This window comes from Microcebus murinus, chromosome 11 (assembly GCF_040939455.1).
Source record: "Microcebus murinus isolate Inina chromosome 11, M.murinus_Inina_mat1.0, whole genome shotgun sequence".
NCBI lineage: Eukaryota > Metazoa > Chordata > Mammalia > Primates > Cheirogaleidae > Microcebus > Microcebus murinus.
Window position 1 is genome coordinate 4,623,450 of NC_134114.1, and position 22,067 is coordinate 4,645,516.

Below are 22,067 nucleotides of genomic sequence, written 5' to 3' on the forward strand. Positions count from 1 at the left end.
GGTTTGATGAATTTTGGTGGTTACATACAGTAGTTGTGTAATCATTGCCAGACTCAAGATATAGAGCAGTTAGTTGTATTACTCTAAAAAGTTCTCTTGTGGCTCTTTGTGGCTAGTCCCCTCTCCTGACTCTACTTTTGCTTTTTTTTGGATTTCATAAGTCTAAGTCCAGTTTTGGTTTTTTGCTTTTGTTTTTGTTTGTTTGTTTGTTTTTTGGAGACAAGGTCTTGCTCTGTTGCCTGAGCTGGAGTGCAGTGGTGTCATCATAGCTCACTGCAACCTCAAACTCCTGTGCTCCAGGGATCCTCTTGCCTCAGCCTCCTGAATGGCTGGGACTATAGGTGTGTACCACTGTACCCGGCTAATCTTCTTCAGTGTTTTATAGACATGAAATCTTGTTATGTTGCTCAGTCTGGTCTCAAACTCTTGGCTTTAAGCATTCCTCCTACCTCAACTTCCGAAAGTGCTAGGATTACAGGTGTGAGCCACCATGCCTGGCCTTCAACTTTGCAAACAAAATATAGAATAGTAATATTCCACTAAAAGGTTCCTTCTTGCCTCTCTGCAGTTAATCCCCTCCTCTGAGTCTAGTTTTGCCTTTTCTAGATTTTGTAAGTCTGAATTCAATTTCTTTCATTGATATGGTGCTACTCAAGTTGTCTGTTTCTTCTTGGGTCAGTTTTGTTCATCTGTATCTTTCAAGGACTTTGCCTATTTCATCAGGTTGTCAAATTTATTGGCATAAAGTTATTCATAATGGTTCCCTATTATCCTCTTATGGGTTGTAGAATTTATAGTCTCTTTCAATGTATTTCACATGGAAATTTAAAAAAAAATTCAAATAAAATAAAATTTTGCATTCCTTTTTCTTTATAAGTTTCTAATTTCTTTTTTTTATTTTTTATTCCCAGTAATCCAGTGCATATAAGTTTCTAATTTCTTGTCCTTTTATTTCCTCTCTTTAGGCCTTTTGTAGGGCACATCTAAGCCAGTGGGGAATAAGGAAAGAACATGGTCTTTGTATGACCCAGAGTTACGTTTAAACTCAGCCCTGTGAGCTGGAGTGGCTTACTCAACCACTCGGATGGAGCCTTAATTTCATCCTCTGTCTGACTTGGGCGGCAGGGCCTCCTGCCCAGGCAGCGGGGAGGCCTCGCAGGTGACGAGTGCTCAGGGAGTGGGAGCCGTTGCCGTGGTGACGGATGGTGCGATGGTGTGCCCCGAATCCCAGTGCTCCGACTGGGACGAGTTCCTGGTTTTAGGGCAGTAGAAGCTGTGAGAGCCTCCTGAAGCCCCCAGCTCCCTGCAGCTCAGTGTGCTGTTTCATACTCTGCGTGAATAGAACCGCGAGTCTGTGCGGCGCGGTGTGAGTTACAGAGACGTGGTTAGTTCTTCATCTAGAAATCCGCGTTTAGCATAGATACAGTAAATCAGCGTGAGTGTTACTGAGGACAGCGTCTGTATAAGAAAGCAAGACTAAGAACCCAAGGCATTTAAAATAGAATTACAGAAATGATAGTCTTTTTCTTTGAAATTCGTTTCTGTTTCTTGTTTCCCAAGGTCGTTGATTTTCCCATTTCTGATTCGGGGAGGAAAACCGACGCCGCTGTACTCCTGTGTGATAGCATTTTTTTTCTGCACCTACAACGGCTACTTGCAAAGCAGATACTTGAGCCAATATGCAGTGTACACCGATGACTGGGTGTCAGACCCCCGTTTTCTAATAGGTGAGTGTCCACGGCTACAAACGCCACCACATTCAAGTGATCGCTTTTGTCTTCACGTCCCAGGAGTTTCTAGGTGGATAGCTCAAACTTCTGGAGAAAACAGTCTGCGTGATATGGTCCACGAGCTCTCCCCAGAGGAGAGAGCAGCAGGAGGCTGGAGCCAACCCGAGGGACAGTCAGGCTGTCCCCGCCCCACGGCAGGGCACGGCCCGGGGCAGGGAGGTGATGCAGGTGCAGGACACCTTCGCCCACTCTGGCCTGAAGCACAGATGCCTATTCAGACTAAAAGCCTAAAAATAGCAACAAGCTGCAGTGACTCTTAATAAAACCAAGGAGACCTGGGCCTCATTGGCCACATGACCTAAGACTGGCCCTAAACCTCCTGCAGCTTCTTCTGTGACATGAGAAAAAGCCAGACTGGGTGATCTTCCAACAATGCAATTAGATTTCTGTACTTATATGAACTTGAATAGACTTTTCTGAAGATTTTCAATTCTTTTACTTGCATCAGTTAACGTGAATTAATGTACATTTTCAACTAGTAATTATAACCGTATAAGTTCTGAGCAAAATTGAAAATATTGTCATCGAAAATATTTGCAAGAGTGTTAAAAATTCATAACCCGAGGAAATCTTATACAGAAGGTAGGCTCGTCTGTATCTATTTAGTCCTTCCAGCATTTAGAAATGAGCGTATTCAGGTGGCGCTCATGCCCATGGTAGTAGCATTTCTAAGAGTCTGAAATTGGTCTGTCAAATTTTCAAACTAACCTGCAATGCTTCACCTTAAGCTACATACATTTTTTTTTTGAGACAGAGTCTCACTTTGTTGCCCAGGCTAGAGTGCCTTGGCGTCAGCCTAGCTCACAGCAACCTCAATCTCCTGGGCTCAAGCAATCCTCCTGCCTCAGCCTCCCAAGTAGCTGGGACTACAGGCACGTGCCACCATGCCTGGCTAATTCTTTTATATATTTTTAGTTGTTCAATTAATTTCTTTCTATTTTTAGTAGAGACATGGTCTCACTCTTGCTCAGGCTGGTCTCACACTCCTGACCTTGAGCGATCCACCTGCCTCTGTAATCCCAGAGTGCTGGGATTACAGGCGTGAGCCACCTCGCCCGGCCCTTAAGCTATGTAAATTGACCTTACATTTCATTTTGCTTTTTCTCTATGTGTACGAATTTATAAGCTTTCACATTTCTCAGTCATAATTTTTTCAGTGAATTAAAATTTTATTCCAGGCGGGGCGCAGTGGCTCACGCCTGTAATCCTAGCACTCTGGGAGGCTGAGGCAGGAGGATCGCTCAAGGTCAGGAGTTCGAAACTAGCCTGAGCAAGAGCGACCCCATCTCTACTATAAATAGAAAGAAATTAATTGGCCAACTAATATATATAGAAAAAATTATCCGGGCATGGTGGCACATGCCTGTAGTCCCAGCTACTCGGGAGGCTGAGGCAGGAGGATTGTTTGAGCCCAGAGTTTGAGGTTGATGTGAGCTAGACTGACGCTACGGCATTCACTTTAGCCTGGGTAAAAAAGTGAGACCCTGTCTCAAAAAAAAAAGAAACTGGTCTAAAATTTAAGACACCAACAAATTTTATACCCACCTCTTGGCTTCTCTGCAATTAAACAGGAGGATTCGAAAATGAAAAATATGCCAATCGGGAAATAAACTAGGTTACCTTTTGTGTTAAATTTATTTCGTAGAGTTTATTGTTTTTGTGACAAACATGCAATCACATGAGTAATTAATTTATATTTACATAGTTACCACGAAGAGCTAAGCAAATAATAATAAAATTCTAACAAAAGATTTTTATAATAGTAAAAGTGGTTAATCTGAAAGATTTTATATAAGTATTTTAAGATCCCTACAAATGGAATTAAATGTTTAGCTTAGATAAACACAAATACTGATTTTCCTCCAATCCAATCAATAAAGGGAACTTGTCTCCTAGAAGAAAAATAAAGTAAGCACGTTGTTTAGACATGATTCTTTCTAGACCTACATATTGGAAACAAAATCACCTAAAGGCGACATACTGAAATCCAAAAAAGGTAGCAAATTGATGATAAATTTATGGACACAATAAATGACTTATGAAATTTGATATGAACTGCTTAGCAAAAAAAAGCTGCTTACAGTGATGAAATCAGGAAAACAAAAAATCTTGAAACCCTGTCTGCAGAAGGCTTTCCATGTCCTTGTCCCTTGTTCTAACTGAAAAATTATTCAATGTCACTGAGATAAGTGATGAATAATTAATAATAATGATACCCCAAAAGTACATTTCTTTGATATTGAATCGAATGCCACCATTAAGCACCATCTGCCTTTCACGAACGATCAAATCAACCTCTTTTATAAAACACTGTGTTGGCATTTTGCCTTCTCTTGTTGGAATTAATTGATGTAATACCTAGAAGTCTCCTTTAAGCGATGAAAAGCCCCTGAATATTCGTGAGGGTGGGAGAGAAACCACTGGGGCACTGTGGGGCTGGGAGAGGCCTGCAGCCGGCAGTGGAAGATTCTTGTCAGGAGCTGGGAAGGAAGAACTGACCGAGGAATGCTGATCGGTGAAATCCCAGGAGATCCGTCGTGGGGAAGGCATGGACATGCATTAATTTGTTCAGGCGCGCTTGGAATGAAAGAAGGGGACCAGCTCAAGGGGCCTGTGTGCAGCTAGTACTAGTACCTCGCCTCTCCTTGCCTGGAAGGTGGAGATGGTAGCACTGCCTCGAGCAGCTGTTGTGAGATGGCCCTGCCTGGTGGGCTGACTCCCGGAGGCTGCCGACACCTCTCCCGGAAAGGAGCCCTGTGCCAGTCGTCAGTCACATTTCTGTTCATACCTGTCATCCTAAAAACATAGACTGTGGCTATCAAGTTAAAGTATTTTGAATGGATTAGATACTTTGTTAGTATTATTAGAAAAACAAAGCCCTATTTGGCACACCTGACAATAGTGCTTAATGATTTTTACTACCAGTCATGGCTAATATGTGGTACTAATAATTAGAATGTGAAGGATTACAATAATACTGTTCCATCAGCCTTGGGCTCTTAAAATTTTGTAACTCATTAAGCATAACATTCTTGTATTTTTTTTTCTTTAGGTTTTGTCTTGTGGTTAATAGGCATGCTGATAAACATCCATTCAGATCATATCCTAAGGAATCTCAGAAAACCAGGGGAGACTGGATACAAAATACCCAAGGGTATGTACTGAAATCAAACAATTTATTTTGAAGTTGCATTGCATGGTGCCTTGCTGTTTTAGTTTTGCCACCTCTAATAAATAGCATTATAGTATTGGTTTATTGCCAATTTTAAATATGAGTCACTGTTATTTTTTCAACTTTTAATTTTTTAATGTACTCATAATAGTTGTATATATTTATGGGGTACATGTTATGTTTTGATACAGGTATACAATGTATAATAATCAAGTCAGGATAATTGAGGTATCTATCACTTCCAGTATTTATCATTCCTCTGTGTTAGGAACATTCGCATTCTACTCTTTTATTTATTTTAAGGTATACCATAACTTATTATAGTTGTGCTATCAAATACTAGATCTTAATCTATCTAACTATATCTTTGCACCCATTACCCATCCCCTTCTTATCCCCCCTCCCCAATACCCTTCCCAGCCCCTGAAAACCATCATTCTACTCTCTGTCTCCATGACATCAATTGTTTTAATTTTTAGTGCCCACATTTGAGTGAGAACATGCCAAATTTGTCATTCTGTTCTTAACTTATTTCATTCTTTTTTATGTGTATATGTATCACAATTTCATCATCTGTTCATCCATTAATGGATACTTAAGTTGATTCCAAGTCTTGGCTATTGTGAATAGTGCTGCAAATAAATATGGGAGTACAGATATTTGTTCGATATACTGATTTCCTTTCTTTTGGATATATGCCTAGCGGCAGGATTGGTCTATCACATGGTAGTTCTATTTTTAGTTTTCTGAGGACCCTCCATACCGTGGTCCATAGTGACTGTACCAATCTACATTCCCACCAACAGTGTAGGAGGGTTCCCCTTTCTCCACATCCTCACCAGCATTCATTATTACCAGTCTTTTGGATAAAAGCCATTTTAGGTAGGATGAAATGATATCTCATTGTAGTTTTGATTTGCATTTCTCTGGTGATTGATGGTGTTGGACATTTTTCCATGTATGTATTGGCCATTTGTGCGTCTTCTTTTGTGAAATATCTGTTCAGATCTTTTGCCCATTTTTAAATCAGATTATTTGACTTTTTCCTATTGAGTTGTTTGAGCTCCTTATACATTCTAGTTATGAATCTCTTGTCAGATGGATGGTTTGCAAATATTTTCTCCCATTCTGTGGGATGTCTCTTCAGTTTGTTTCATTGCTGTGCAGAAGCTTTTTAGCTTGATGTGGTCCCTTTTGTCCATCTTTGCTTTGGCTGCCTGTGCTGTGTAGATATTACTCAAGAAATCTTTGCCCAGACCAATGTCCTGAAGCATTTTCTCAATGTTTTCTTTTCATAGTTTCATACTTAGATTTAAATATTTAATCCATTTTGATTTGATTTTTATACAGTGAGAGAGAAGGGTCGGGTTTCATTCTTTTTGCATGTGGATATCCAGTTTTCCCAGCACCATTTATTGAGGAGACTGTCCTTTTCCCAGTGTGTGTTCTTGGCACCAGTGTTGAAAATGAGTGTACTCTAGATATGTGGATTTATTTCTGGGGTCTATATCCTATTCCATTGGTCTGTGTGTCTGTTTTTTATGCCAGTAACATCCTGTTTGGTTCCTACAGCTCTGTTGTATAATTTAAAGTCATATAATGTGATTCTTCCATTTTATTCTTTTTGCTCAAGACAGCTTTGGCTATTCTGGGTCTTTTGTGGTTCTGAATAAATTTTAGGATTATTTTTTTCTATTTCTGTGAAGAATATCATTGATATTTTGTTGAGGATTGCATAGAATCTGTAGATTGCTTTGGGTAGTATGGACATTTTAACAGTATTAATTTCTTCCAATCCATGAGTATGGAATAGCTTTCCATTTCTTTGGTGTCCTCTTCTATTTCTTTCAGCAATGTTTTATAGTTTTCATCATAGAGATCTTTCACTTCTTTTATTAAGTTTATTCCTAGGTATTTTATTTGTAGCTATTTAAGTGGGATTACGTTCTTGGTTTCTTTTTCATGTTGTTCACTGTTGGCATATAGAAGATTTTTGTATGTTGGATTTGTATCCTGCAACCTTACTGAGTTTAATCCATTCTATTATTTTTTTTGGTGGAGTCTTTAGGTTTCTCCAAATACACGATCATATCACCTGCAAACAAAGATAATTTGACTTCTTCCTTTCCAATTTGGATGCCCTTTTTTTCCTTCTCATGTCTGATTGCTCTAGCTAGCACTTCCAGTACCATGTTGAATAACAATGATGAACGTGGACATCTTTGTCTTATTCTACATCTTAGAGGAAAGGCTTTCCATTTTTCTCCATTCAGTATGATACTAGCTGTGGGTCTGTTGTATATGGCTGTTACCATGTTGAAGCATATTCCTTCTATATCCAGTTGTTTGAGTTTTTCTCATGAAGCAATATTGAATTTTATTGAATGCTTTTTCAGCATCAGTTGAAATGATCATTCTGTTGATATGATCTATCACACTGATTCACATATCATGACTCATCGTTGCATCCCTGGGATGAATCCCACTTGATCATAATGAATTATCTTTTTAATGTATTGTTCAGTTCAATTTGCTGTATTTTGTTGAGGATTTCTGCATATATGTTCATCAGAGATATTGGCTTGTAGCTTTCTATCCCTTTATTTTTAGTCTATGTGTCTCTTTATAGGTGAAATGAATTTCTTGTGGGCAGCATATAATTAGGTCTGGGTTTTTTATCCACTGAGCCACTCTGTATCTTTTTACTGGAGAGTTTAGTTCATTTACATTCAATGTCATTGGCAATAGGCAAGGACTTATGACTGCCCTGTTGTTACTTGATTGGGCAAGGAGTGACACAAGTTCCATGGTCCCCACCGCTGGGACTTCTCCAGGTCACACCTAAAGACGGCACAATCCTAGGTCTTGCCCAAAGCTAGTGGCAACCAGTACCTGGCTACTGCTGGTGTTTATTCAGGGCCCAAGGGCTCTTCACTCAGCACGTGGTTAATCCAGGACTGGGTCCTTCCCTTCAGGACAGCAGGTTCCCTTCTGGCCCAGCGTGGGTCTAGAAATGTCATCCGGGAGCTAAGGCCTGCAATCAGGGGCTTCTGGAGTCTGCTTGGTCCTTTATTTTACTGTGGTTGAGCTGGTACCCCAGTTGCAAGACAGTATTCTCTATATTCTTCCCTTTCGTTTCCCCAAGCGGGAGGAGTCTCTCCCCAAGCCATACTGCCTGGACTTGGGGGAACAGTGACACCGGCACTCACTTGGCTGCCACAGCTGGTGTCTCACTATGGTTGCACCCCAAATCCACTGGCCCCCAGCCCAGCACAGCAGTAGGACTTGCCTAGGACTTCAGTCCTTGTGGCCTAACTATCTTTCAGATTTATTCTGGGCCCCTGGCCACTTCAGTCAGCCAGTGTTAGAGCTAGCGGGAACTCAGATTCCTACCACTAGGGTGGAAGATTCCCCTCTGGCCAGAGATGGGCAGTTAAGATGCCCGATTGTCAGGACACACAGGCAGAACTAGGGTACAGGACAAGTGCCGAGGGCTGTGTATGGCAACTATGCCTTATTGTTTTGTAACATGCTGTCCTTAAACCAACTATGCATTAAGGGGACATCTTTTAGCAGATTGGCATCTACCGTGTTTCCCCTGAAAACAAGACCTACCCATAAAAGAAGCCCTAGCAGGATTTCTAAGCATTTGCAAAATAGAAGCCCCACCCTGAAAATCAGACCTAGTGACGGGCGTGGCTGTGCAGCGCATCTGCACAACCCATGCATTCCGTCCCGGAACAGTAAAGAAGACGAGCAGCCCTTCTCATCTGCCCCATGAGAGCTCTATTGCTCGACATGACAGTTTGGGGGCCAATGGTTCTAGAGGAAATAGAGTCGCAAAAAATTCAGGATGGAGTTCAGGGTTTGGAGAGTTATGATGATGTTCCAGAAGAAGACAACTTAACTGTATTTGAATCAATGTAGATTAAAAAAAATAACACATCCCCTGAAAATAAGCCCTAGGGTGTCGTCTTGAGTAAAAATAAATATAAGACCCTGTCTTATTTTCTGGGAAACACGGTACAGGTTTTCTTAACTAATTACTCATTCCCCAGACCACCCATGTGGTTCCACCAAATAGCGTGCTTTCCATGCTGGGCACCCGGAGGGCAGGGTCACTGTTCATGATGCAGCCAGGCATCGCTGTCCCAACCCCGCCCCCAGCCGTCTGTCTTTGGGGTAAGGTGACATTTGCATGGCAGAGTGCAAAGGTCTTCCCACTTCTGGGATTCAGCTGCCCAGGGCCCTGATGAGATGCAGATGACGAAGACATAATTCTGTAGAATATTGAGACAGGTACAGAAACGAGTAAATCACAAAGTGCGACTGATTAAATCCCACACTCAGAAGGAACGCTGGGTTACCTGCTCTGGGGCACGTCCTGGTGGATGTTTCTGCAGCTGCACGTGAGCCCACACCTTCTACATGAATGGTGTTATCTTTATTTGGCATTAAGTTTTATATTTTTACATTTTATTTTATCATAAAAAAAGTTTACTTACCAGTGAATGCTGGCATTATTTCACAACTATGAATCACTTCAAGCTTACATAAAAGTAGAGAACTCGATTATCACAAACATCCACGCACCGTACCTTCCTCAAACGAAAAAAAAAAAAGTACTTTGCTGTCTTGGGCTCGGCAAAACCATTTTCTCTGTTTCTAAGAAGGAGACCAGCTCAGCCGCAGCCGGAGCCCTCCGGCACATCGTGCTGTGTGTTTAGAGATGCAGTCTCCATGCTGTGCTGCAGTATTTGTTGAAATTGGTTTTGTGTAATCAGTTTTAAAAAAAATGTTCTGCCCTTATATGCCTACGGAATATTCTCAGCTTGGCTAACAGAGAGGCACACTAGGACCCAGAGCAGGTCACGCCAGGCTTCTCTAGAACACCCTTGAGCAGTCCCCTTCACCAGCAAAGCCGCAGCCTGAGTGCGACCCCCAAGGAGGGGCCTCCTGTCCCCTCCCTCTCTGCCAGCGGCCCCCTCCCCGCCCCTCCTCTGGTCCTTGGAGTGTCCTGGCCTTTGCTGCAGCCCTTCCCCTGCCTGGAGCGCCCCTGCCCCCAACACCTGCTGGCCTTGGATCCTCCCTCACCTCACCTGCCCAGTGAGGCCCGTTCCCAGCCTCTCTGTCTGTGACAGTGACCCCTCCACCCCCACCCCGCCCTTCCCTCCCCCTTGTTCATGGCGCTGGAGTTGCTGGTTCTAGATGTGGGGAGGGGTCTGTCCAGGTGCCTAGCCTATAATGCAGACTCAGTGCATTTGTGAAGATTTAATGAATGAACAAGTGAATCTGTGCTTGCAAATTAGCATTTTCTTAAGTCGTTGCTCTAGGGTTCTACGTAGCTCCGTTTTATCGAGCTGGCTCCTCGTTAGTTGTGGTTCTGTGTTCTGCGTGCTCGCTTAGGTTTTGTCAGCACGATCTGTTAACTGGTGAAGTGGCGTGTTAAAGCCCTCCCCTGTAACTGCAGGGTTGCATATTCAGATAAATAGGCAGCAACATAAATATATAATGGGCTGTCGGAAGTTTTCATGTGGAGTAGTAAAACTCGTAATGTTGAATATGTCTCCTTGACCAATACTCTATACAGGCTATGTTTTTCCATAGCTGAATTTATGTTCTCCAAGTAAGTGTTCACTAGCATCTGTTAAGTCATTGTCTCACTAGGTATCATTTTGTAGTGATGCACCACTTTGGTCTATGTTTCCTTCCAGGGGGATTATTTGAATACGTAACTGCAGCCAACTATTTTGGAGAAATCGTGGAGTGGGGCGGCTACGCGCTCGCCAGCTGGTCTCTGCCCGGGGGGGCCTTCGCTCTGTTCACATTCTGCATTTTACTGCCCATAGCAAAGCAGCATCACCGGTAAGTTTTAAAAATACTTTTGATGTTTTTCATCTGTTCTTTGACTTTGTGATAACAATTGCCAGGTTGGATGTTTGAAATGTCAATATTAATTTAAACTTCTGAGTCCCGCTCAGAGGTGGGAAACCTGTGGCCTCGGGGTCACACATGGCCCCCTCAACCGAATCCAAACTTCACAGAGCCAATCCCTCTGTTCAAAGGATTTGTTCCGTGGAATTTGAACCTGGTCAAAAGGCCACCCTCGGGGATCCGGGAGGCCACCTGCGGCCCCAAGGCTGCAGGTTCCCCACCCCACACCCCCAACAAGGACGACACCCAGCAAATGTCTGCAGAATAACCCAGCCGTAGGGAACCTTCCGATCCACATCAGCGCAGGCGTTTTTCTCCGCCACATCCTCAACCTCTCTGAATTTATGCTGCTGGAGCCAGTGGTCAAGTTAAATACCACGTGGGGGATCTGGGTTGGAAATCGCCGGCTAAAACTGAGAACACAGAGCGAGCGAGCCGGGATCGTGCGTGCTGCGGCTAGAGGAGTCCCGCAGCGGGAGGCAGGTCCCAGCGCCAGGTGGCCCGCGCCACTCACGCGTGCAAGAGATCCTGGCCGTGTGGCGGCCTGGGCACAGCTCTGGAGCTGGGGTCTCTGGTGGGCTACAGAGGCTTTCTGTACCCCCCAAAATAACACAGTTTTCTAGAAAGGGGGTACTCAGCTTTTTCATATGATCCCCAAAAGAGCTTGTGATCCATTTGACCAGTAAACTCATAAAATAAATCAAGGCATGCCGGGGCTGGACTAGATGTACAGAACATCTTTCCAATCCAGTCGATGAGGAAACTGAGGCGTGGGAACAGAGTGAGACCACTCGGGAGGCACATCCTATGGAGAAGGGAGAGAGCTCGGTCCCTCAGCCGCCCTGACGCTGGCACGTGCCTGTGATGCCGAACGGTGGAAGTTTGACTTAGCAAGCGGGTTGACCTCAGGTGCTCTCTTTTTTTTTTTTTTGAGACAGAGTCTCTCGCTTTGTTGCCCAGGCTAGAGTGAGTGCCGTGGCGTCAGCCTAGCTCACAGCAACCTCAAACTCCTGGGCTCAAGCGATCTTCCTGCCTCAGCCTCCCGAGTAGCTGGGACTACAGGCATGAGCCACCATGCCCGGCTAATTTTTTCTATATATATTAGTCGGCCAATTAATTTCTTTCTATTTATAGTAGAGACGGGGTCTCGCTCTTGCTCAGGCTGGTTTTGAACTCCTGACCTCGAGCAATCCACCCGCCTCGGCCTCCCGGAGTGCTAGGATGACAGGCGTGAGCCACCGCACCCGGCCTGGAGTGCACACTTTTCACTTCTGTCCTCTGAACCGGAGGGCACCGCACCGCTTCCTGGGATCGTCCACTCCAGGCGCTTCGCCGCACTCTCCAATGCCGCTGGCGCCGGAGCTGTGGGTAAACGTGCAGCACTGTCCTACTTATGGAGTTTATCGTCCCCTCGGGGAGCAAGGACAGAGACAAAAAGCCAAAAGAATAGATTGATGCCATGGCAGAGTGGGAAAAGCACAGGCCTTTTCAAGTCAGAATACCTATAGGGGTGCCTCCCCGCCTCACTGCGTGTGTGCAGATGCGAAGGGCCACTGCGGAGATGACGGAGGAGGAAGGCCAGACCTAGAATGTCTGTTTGGCCAGTATTTGAAGACATTATGGCGTAAGTGTGAGAGCTGACGAGATCCCTAAGAGAAACGCCCTGCGCTTTTCCGAGAAACTCCGTTGTGCCAGGGAGCTCGGTATTTTCACACGTCGGCAGTGAGGACATTGCTAGACCTGAGAGCCGCCACCTATTTAAATCCCAAAGCTGCCGAAAAAGACAGTCTAAAGGCAAAGAGGGTTTCAGAAAAGGTGTTATGACCCCAGGAGACGCGGGAAGGACTTTGCCGTTCTGGGTGGAACCGTGCCCACCAAGAGGACGTGTTGAAGTCCTACCCCAGGTACCTGTGCGTGTGGCCTTACGAGATCACGGGGCTATTGCAGAGCCTATTAGTTAATCTGAGGTCGCTCTGGCGTAGGGTGGACCTACTGCAACGTGACCGGGGTCTTCATAAGAAGGGGAAATTCGGACACAGACATGCACAGGGGAGAAGGCCACGTGAAGACACAGAGGGAAGAAGGCCACGTGAAGATGGAGGCCGAGAATGGAGTGATGTTGCCACAAGCCAAGGGATACCTGGAGCCACCAGAGCTGGAAGAGACCGAAGTGTAACGTCCTTCAGGGGGAGCGTGGTCCCGGTGCCATCTGGATTTCAGACTTACACCCTCCAGCACCGTGAGAGGATAAAGTGCTCTGGTTTGAAGCCAGCCTACTGGTGGTGCTTTGTTCCCACAGCAGCAGGAAACTGAGGCACCAGCTTCCAGCCATTCCAAATGGGGTCTTAGGAAATAAAGGCGCAGCGCGTGAGATTTCTGAAGCCTTCCACTGTTTCCTCTGCTAGATGACAGTGTCACGGGCTTGGCTGAAATAACATGCTATCACTTTAAACTGAATATACATTTTAAAAAGGCTTAGAAAATATTAAGGTTGGGGCAAAAGTAATTGTGGTTTAGGCATTGTTGGAATTTGCTGTTTGACATTAGAATATATCCCTAAATACATGTGGCTCTGTTGTATATCATTTTAGCGCACATTTCTCACTGTGTGGTTTTTTGCTAGTGACTTATTACTTGCTGTTTATTTTATGGTTATTTTAGACTGAGGAAATCATTTTAGACACAAGGTAAATCTGAGCCATTTTCTTATTCAAGTTCAAAATGGGTCGTAAAGCAGCAGAGACAACTCGCAACCTCAACAGCGCATTTCGCCCGGGAACTGCTAACAAACGTACAGTGCAGTGGTGGTCCAATAAGTTTTGCAGAGGAGGCCGGGCGCGGTGGCTCGCGCCTATAAGCCTAGCACTCCGGTGGCCGAGGCGGGCAGATCATTTGAGCTCAGGAGTTCAAGACCAGCCTGAGCAAGAGCAGGACTCTGTCTTTACCAAAAATAGAAAAAATTAGCTGGGCTTGGTGGTGCATGCCTGTAGTTCCAGCTACTTGGGAGGCTGGGGCAAAAGGCTCGCTTGAGCCCAGGAGTTTGAAGTTGCTGTGAGTGAGGCTGATGCCACGGCACTCTAGCCGGGGCAAAGAGTGAGACTCTGTCTCAAAAAAAAAAAGTTTTGCAAAGGAGACAAGAGCCTTGATGAGGAGTGCAGTGGGTGGCCATTGGAAGTGAACAACAATGAATTGAGAGCAATCTTCGAAGCTGATCCTCTTACAACTACACGAGAAGCTGCTGAAGAACTCAAGGTCGACAGCTTTACAGTCATTCAGCATTTGAAGCAAATTGGAAAGGTGAAAAAGCTCAACAAGTGGGTGCCTCATGAGCTGATCGAAAATCAAAAAAGTCGTCATTTAAGTGCCGTCTTCTTATATGCAGCAACAACGGACCATTTCTCGATCGGGTTGGGATGTGATGCAAAGTGGATTTTATACAACAACCAGCAATGACCACCTCAGTGGTTGGACCGAGAAGCAGCTCCAAAGCACTTCCCACAGCCAAACTTGCACCAAAAAACATCATGGTCACTGTTTGATGGTCTGCTGCCGGTCTGATCCACTACAGCTTTCTAAAGCTCAGCAAAACCATTCCTTCTGAGAAGTCTGCTCACAGATCAATGAGATGCACTGAAAACGGCAACACCTGCAGCAGCCGGCATGGGTCACCAGAAAGGCCCCAATTCTTCTCCATGACATCGCCGGACCGCACGTCACACAACCAACACTGCAAAAGTTGAACCAATTGGGCTGTGAGGTTTCACCTCATCCACCACATTCACCTGACCTCTCGCCACCGACCACCACTTCTTCAAGCATCTCGACAACTTTTTGCAGGGAAAACGCTTCCACAACCAGCAGGATGCAGAAAATGTTTTCCAAGAGTTCGTCAAATCCCAAAGCACAGATTTTTACGCTACAGGATTAAACAAACTTATTTGTCATTGGCAAAAATGTGTTGGTTGTAGTGGCTCCTATTTCGATTAATAAAGATGTGTTTGAGCCTAGTTATGATGATTTAAAAATTCACGGTCTGAAACCGCAATTCCTTTTGTATCCACCTAATAATTCAAACAGAAGTAGATTTCGTGCCATAACAATGACTGCAGGAACCAGCTGATCTCAGCCCCACCTGTGTCCTGTGTGCCTAGACGGCCTTCCTCTTCTTCCTCCTCCTCCCCGCACTGTGCCAGCCCTAGGCAGCCCAGTGCGCAAGGCCCCAGGGCCACCTTCGTGTTCCTGTCTTCATCTCCAGGGGAAAATATTGTTCATTTACATTGTTAATATTTGATGTGAAGAAGCAAATAAAGGCTCATTTCCAGTAATAAAAACAAATAACACTGACACATTTAAAAATTGCATCAGAGTAAGATGGAAAAGAGCACATTAAGTCAGTTGTGAAGATGTTTTCTCAAATAAAACAGGAAACAGGGAAGTTCTCCTCAGTATTTGATTATGAAACGTATAGGAATGGAAAATAAATAACCGCATTTTCTAAATGAAAGTCTCTGTTGATGAAAACCCAAAGGTGTTCTTTGTAGAAGAATTCATAAGTTGAAAGGGCTCTTTGTCAGGCATCTGCTGTTTAAATTGGAAACAATTTTAAATCCCAAAGAATTAATCAATTTCGTTTCGTAGAAGTGTGTGTTCAGAAATGTTGGACTTACACGTTGAGGGCAAAATAAAAACTACCCTTTTTTAAAAAATAATTCCGTGAACCCAACTAATTAAACCATCAAATAAATTGATTGTGAAAGAAAACACTCCACAGAGCTATTCCTTGCACTGTATTCGACTTATTGTAATGTCCTAAAACCAATATTGTACTACAGTGAACTTCTTTCTAGAATAGCTAGTATTTAAGTTCCTAAATGATTGTATTGGCAGTTTAAGCTCTAGCTGGGGAACATTGGATCAGAGGTGCAAGGTTGCTAACAGATGTTCTCTTTCAAGGGCGGGATTTAAAGGAATTCTAAGAGGGAGTGTTTTCACACTGTCTTCTTCCTCGCCAGCTTCCCGTGGCCACGCTCAGTTAACAGAACCATGCGCTGACGGCACAGGCCTTGTGAAATCATAGTCTGGGTACAGATGTGTGCTTGTACACGCCTGAGCACCTGAACTTGGAGGCCAACTATGAGGGGACAGCATTCAAAGAAATCATTGCAGCGCCTACCTGTTAAGTTTATGTCACTTTAGAAACGAATTCAGTGTGTCTTCAAGACATGACCGACGGTGTAATGATTTAGAAAAATAAGGGCATGCAAGAATATTTATGGAACGCTGCCTTGTTCTCACGGCCCTCCACTCACCAGACTTAAACACGAAAGCGCGAGTCGTCAGTGCCCGTCCGGCGGCACCGGTGGCGGGCGCGCCCAGGGAAGACTTGCGTTAGCGGGCGGGGCAGCGCCAAGCCGCCCGTGCGTCACGAAAGCCGTAGCCCATGGGAGCAACACTTGGGGCGGCTCCCTCCACCGGCGTGACCCGGGTGCCGTGGAGTGCGGTCCCGTGGGTGGGGGCCACGTGGCTTTCCACACGAAGGCCAGGGGACTTCAGCTCAGGCTCGGAAGTAACACAGTCAAGGCAGAACCATCAACGCCCAGCCTCGTTCAGGGTCACGCAGGTGACAGCTTTCCTTCTAGGTATAGAAAAACAAATGAGACAAACAACAGAATTCATGCTGTTTGCCCTTTAAAAATATATATATATATACACACACACATATTTATAAATTATAAAATATAATTTCTTGGGGTGAATCTGTGACCTCAGCGATCAAATAAGAAAATTTTACTCCAGTCATTTAATGTGTATTTTATTCCCATATAACGGTTTCTGTGAAATGAATTTAACCTCTTTGGTGACTGTGCCTTTATGCAGTGAGAACGCTCCGGCCTAGCAAATGTTCTTCCTGACACGATGCGGGGCCCGGCCCTGCCGCCCGGCACTTTGGGAGGAGCGGTCCCATTGTCCCCGACCCGTCCTGTCTCACGTCTCTGCCTGCCGTCCTGTCTGTGCCGGTCCTAAGCTCTCCTGCTGTCGTTTGCTCCGGCCTGGCTTCCTCGGGGCCAGCGCGTCCGTCTTCCCTGGGCAGTTTCAGGGACAGAGCAGCTCACCTCCCAACTCCTTCGGGGGTGCCCAGCGCCGCCAGCTCACGGGGAAGCTCTCGGGAACTTGCAGGTGATGGATGGGCCAGGCCCCCAGCAGGCCGTGAACACTTCCAGTGACTAACAGGCAAAAACGTCTGTGACGCACCTTCACGCCAGTCACTTGGGCTGTGAGCCGTCAGTCCCTGGTCATCTCCATGCGTATCACTGAGCCACGGGGCTGTCACTGGGCCTTGGGCCAGGGGAGGTGACGCCTGACCCAGAGGTCCTGAATTGTTACTGCTTGCCTTTTGGGGTCCACAGAGCCGCATGTGAAAGCGAACCTGGCACTCCAGTATTTTCTGATTTTCTACCTGAGGATTACGGTGTTAAACGTGCCTGAGAACAGCAGGGTTTTGCTGACTCACCTTCAGTTTGTTGTCTTCATGCATTTCTGCCATATTAACAAGCCACTAATTGCTTTCTGTCACGATTTTTAGCCTGTTTAACATTTTTTATGCTTATAGAAACCCCATTTTTCTATTTCTCCATCTCTTCAAATTGGTTTTCATTTTTACTTCATCCACTTAGCTGCCCCCCTTCCCAGGTGGCTGTTGCCCCAAAGCGAGAGAGAGTGCCTCCGTTGATGGAATTTGTGTCAAAACTGGAGATCCTGTTTGTTGTGAGCTCAGGGCTAAATCACAGATGACGCCATACTGCATTTTTCCGGGTTTGCCTGAATCCTTATTAATCCCTGTTTGAGAGCCCTGGACACGTGGCCGGGGGCCCCCTCTGCAGACCCTGGGTGGGGCCGGCTCTCCACTGGGGCCTGGGGAAAATTGTTGGCCACCAGAAGATACGCAAGAAACAGCGGGTGGTCCTGCCCTCCCTCGGGTCCGCACGCCCACCAGGGTCAGGGGAAGGTCGCTCCAAAGTGTGGGCATCAGCGTTTCACAGATGTCTGTGATTTCCCTTCCCGACAGAAAGATGGGTTGCATGGGGGACTTCTTCTGAATCATACTTTAGGATGAGATATATTTAACTGTTTATGATATAGATAAAATTAAACTATAGGAAGCGCCAAAGTTTTTAATTACTACTTTTTAAAAGAACTCGGTACTCTCTAATTATGAAAGATATTGTCACTTCCGTTAGCATTTGTTAAATGGCTAAGTAACGAAACTATTCCTTTTTTAAATTTTTTTTTTCTTATTTCAGGTGGTACCTTAAGAAGTTTGAAGATTACCCAAAGTTCAGAAAAATTTTAATTCCATTTTTGTTTTAAGTGCATTGTCAATGAAACTATCTTCAACTTGAAGCTCTCCAGTGATGTTTCTCCGGGGATTCTATAAATTGTATCTCTGTAATTTTCCTGCTACTTCATTGTTTTCAAGATGTGCCCTAGGACACATCTTGATGTGTCCTAGGACACATCTTTTTTCCTAGTAAATGTGTAAGCTACTTAATAAGCTAATCAGACTGGAATCAGGCTGAACAGGTCAGGGATCTGTAGCTGTGGGTGATTACTGCTGATGACTTTTCTAACTTCAAATTTACCTCTTTTGGCTACATATTGCTAAGTATGCACAAGACCGGAATTTACAACTGTCTTTGATGGCCTCTATGGAAAAACAAATGTCACTGTCCCTTTTTACAGCCCCTACAACAATTTCTTCAAGGTGCTGCCTCCCCCCGACCTAGGGGGTGATCTGTTGGGGAGGCCAGAGAGGCCTGGGGCACCCACTGTGGCAGTCGCAGCCTGGAGACACATGCCAGACCGCACTGTCACCCACTGAGAACTTGGACATAGGGAAGGAAGCCCCAAGAAGCCTGTCCGAGGCTGGGCAGAGGCATCTGGCACTTGTTCCAGCCAGCCAGGTGATGTCACCGGGCAGGGCGAGTGCCGGTGGCAGTTCGCAAGTAAGCTGCTCTGTCCTGTGCGGGGACTCTCGGACCCACAGGTGGCAGTGAGGAGGCGCAGCAGGCAGCCTTCCTGTCGAGGGCCACTCACCATGAGCCATCAGTGTTCTCTGATCTAACATGGCTTTTCTTCTTCCTCTAAGTGGAACTAGAGTTTTCTAAGGTTCTGTTTTTTTGAAGTCCCTCTCAAATATTGCAAAACAGTGTCCTGAAACAGACTTTTTACTTTAGTGACACTTCAAGCATCCGAGGCATGAACAAATGTGAAGCTGAAAGAGCCAGTTCTTCAAGATGGATCCCTCGTGGCTAACTGGGCCTGAATTTAAAATAGAGCAAAGCGGTGGGTTGCTAACTAGCTAGCAGTCACACATGTGCTCTGAATTCCCCCAAAACTCTCACCTTTGTTCAACTTTGGAACTTCCAGAACTCAGCTGTATGGACCAGTTAGAGCTCAGTTTCAGCTGTATCTACCAACCAGGGTTCAGCTGTGTCGACCAATCAGAGCTAAGCAAGTTTGAGCCCTTCCTTCACAGTAGTGGACTTGATTGGGCACCTGGACGGGAGGTTTCTCTACAAAAGCCAAACTCTCTGCTCGTTCCCCGGAACGCACCTTTATTTTGCACCGAAGGCTACACGTCCCCGCTTTGCAAACTGGCCGCTGGAATAGTCTTTCCTCCAAATTCCTTTCCGACTTTCGTTTACGTGCTTGGTGTCAGAAGCAGGATTCGAAGCAACGCCTGACCTTCCTCCCAGCACCCCCTGGACCAACGCATGAGTGCATACAAAAGGCGCTTGAGCTCAGCTGAGTGCTCAGCAGGGCGGGGGCGGGGGCGCAGCTAGAGTAAGTTCTCTCCAGTTCAGACTCTTCCTACACTTTGGTTGAGGTCTCAGAGACTCTATTCCCTCCTCATAGGCCCCCTCCACCCAGAAACCCCCCCGCACCTTCCTTTCGGCCCCAGGCTTGGGGTGTGGGGGCCTTCCCAGCTGGACTCGGCCGTCTGTAGGGTTTTGGGGTGCTGCTCCCGCGCAGGGCACCGACCTCAGCTGGTCAGCGCGGCGCGCGTTGAGTTCGCTCCAGCTGGGCTTTGTGAGCAAAACCATGGGCCCAGGAGTTGTAACTGGCTCGGTCTCTGCACAGAAATTACCAGGGTCGTCTTAAAACTTGTTGGCCAAACTGGGGTCTCTGTTTTTTTTTTTTTTTTTTTTTTTTTTGCCAGTCTGCAAGCACAATTAAAACAGAAAATAACCTCCCAGAGACTGTGGGAAGCCTGTTTCAGTTGGCACTTTGGAAGTTCTCAACAGAATCAAGAAGCCACCAGCGCCACTCTTAGGGAAAACAACTGCAGTGTCAGTGAGTGCCTTTAGCCAAGTAGAGCGCGACTGAAACCAAAGCGCACATGCCCCTCAGGAAGACTCTTGTCGGCGCCCCGCCTGCCTTCTGCACCCTTTCGGTCACTTCTGCTTTGTCCTTTGCTCTCTCCTTCCCCTTTCACTCTTTCACCTGGTTATTTGAAAAGGTTTCTAAGTTGTCTCTGGACTCATCTGTGTATTTTCTCCAGGCATCTTGTGACGAACTCCTGTGATTTTGTGTCGTTGGGGCATCCTGTGGAGAGAAGTGGCAGGGATAAAATTTGCCACTTGCGTAACTAAAGATGCTGAGGAGAGGGCCGGGCCCGGTGGCTCACGCCTGTAATCCTAGCACTCTGGGAGGCCGAGGCGGGCAGATTGCTCGAGGTTTGGCCAACTAACATATATAGAAAAAACTAGCCGGGCATGGTGGTGCATGCCTGCAGTCCCAGCTACTCGGGAGGCTGAGGCAGGAGGATCGCTTGAGCCCAGGAGTCTGAGGTTGCTGTGAGCTAGGCTGACGCCATGGCACTCACTCTAGCCTGGACAACAAAGTGAGACTCTGTCTCAAAAAAAAAAAAAAGATACTGAGGAGAAACCTCCATCATACAGAACACTGACTCTCGTGGCCACTGTGAATATCTAACAAACACATTGGCAGGGCCCCCTCCCGCCTGGGCCAGCTGCCCGGGTGCTGTCTCTGTTCCTGCCACTCTCCAGCGGGGGCTGGAAACAAAGAAGAGAGGACTCGGGGAGCCCCAGCGTGCCTGGTGACCTGCGGGTGGTGCTGAGCGCACCCTTCAGAGCTCGCCTCAGGTCTCCCGCCCTCCCTGACCCCGCCCGGGCTCAGCTCCCCAAACAGAGCCCTCGGGAACCCCCCTCCTCCCCTCGGTGGTTTTCGTACAGAAACTGTGTTGTCTGTATTTGCGGTTTTTGGAGTCTGTTACGGTTGTAGAATTGGCACAGAGAGCCTCTTGTGATGCGGCTGCATGTCACTTTAATGACGAACGACGCTTTTGCAGAGGAATTTTGTTCTTAGAATGAACTTTGGCCCTTTTTCTGACCAAATAATTGCTTGTGACGCCAAGGCAATAAATAGTTTGGGTCACCTCAGAAAACCTCAAAAGTTACAGCCAATGTTGATGGATTTGGGACCCTGGAAGGCACACCTGGCCAGGAGGAAGGTGGGGGCCCTCCTCTCGGCCCCAGAGATGCTCGCTGTGAATCTGACCTCTGCCGATGCCCCGTTTTTTGCCGAGACAGCTCACGTGTGCACAAGTCCAGGTTCACTCCAGCCTGGGTGCACCCCTGCCGCTTCGCCAGAATGCAACGGCTGAGTGACTAACACAGAAGGAAATAAATCGTGGTCTGTCTATCGCCTCACTGCCCTCTGCTTCCTAAAAGCTGTAACGCATTGTGTTAACTAGCATAATTAAGGAGATTAATAACATTACAGTGAAAAGTTCGGTCGTGTTGTGTATCATTGGCATTAATGTACTGCATCAACACTTCTCTCTCAAATCCTGCACGGTCACATTGTCTGCAGCCCTCAGATCTGCTTCTCTGTAGCGTACGGTCTCACGTGCTCTTTCAGACCGCTTCACCTGTCTTTATGTAAATCCTGTGCATTTTTGTTAAGGTGATTTTTAAACATTTGATGTCTTGTTTTTTTGTGAATGAGTATTTGTTCCCTGATACATTTTTTTTTTAACTAGGATAGACCAAACCTGTTCATGTTTGTATATTTGTTATTTCCAGCTATGCTCTAAAATTATTTTATGAATTCCTACTTCTTTTTTTTGTTGTTCTTAGGATTTCTAA

At 45.8% G+C, this 22,067-nt stretch overlaps 1 protein-coding gene across 2 annotated transcripts in view; it reads left to right on the forward strand.

Annotated features, from left to right (window-relative positions):
* Positions 1–21,711, forward strand: part of SRD5A1 (steroid 5 alpha-reductase 1) — a 36,869-nt gene extending 15,158 nt beyond the window's left edge. The window contains exons 2-5 of one of the 2 annotated variants that reach the window (XM_076007926.1): positions 1,561–1,727; positions 4,843–4,944; positions 10,677–10,827; positions 18,198–21,711. In XM_076007926.1, coding sequence (XP_075864041.1) covers positions 1,561–1,727; positions 4,843–4,944; positions 10,677–10,827; positions 18,198–18,264 — 487 coding nt within the window. In that variant the 3' untranslated portion in view covers positions 18,265–21,711. Of the gene's footprint in view, positions 1–1,560; positions 1,728–4,842; positions 4,945–10,676; positions 10,828–16,773 lie in introns of both variants that reach the window. The other variant, XM_012744231.3, reaches the window with a different exon arrangement.
* The last annotated feature ends 356 nt before the right edge of the window (positions 21,712–22,067 follow it).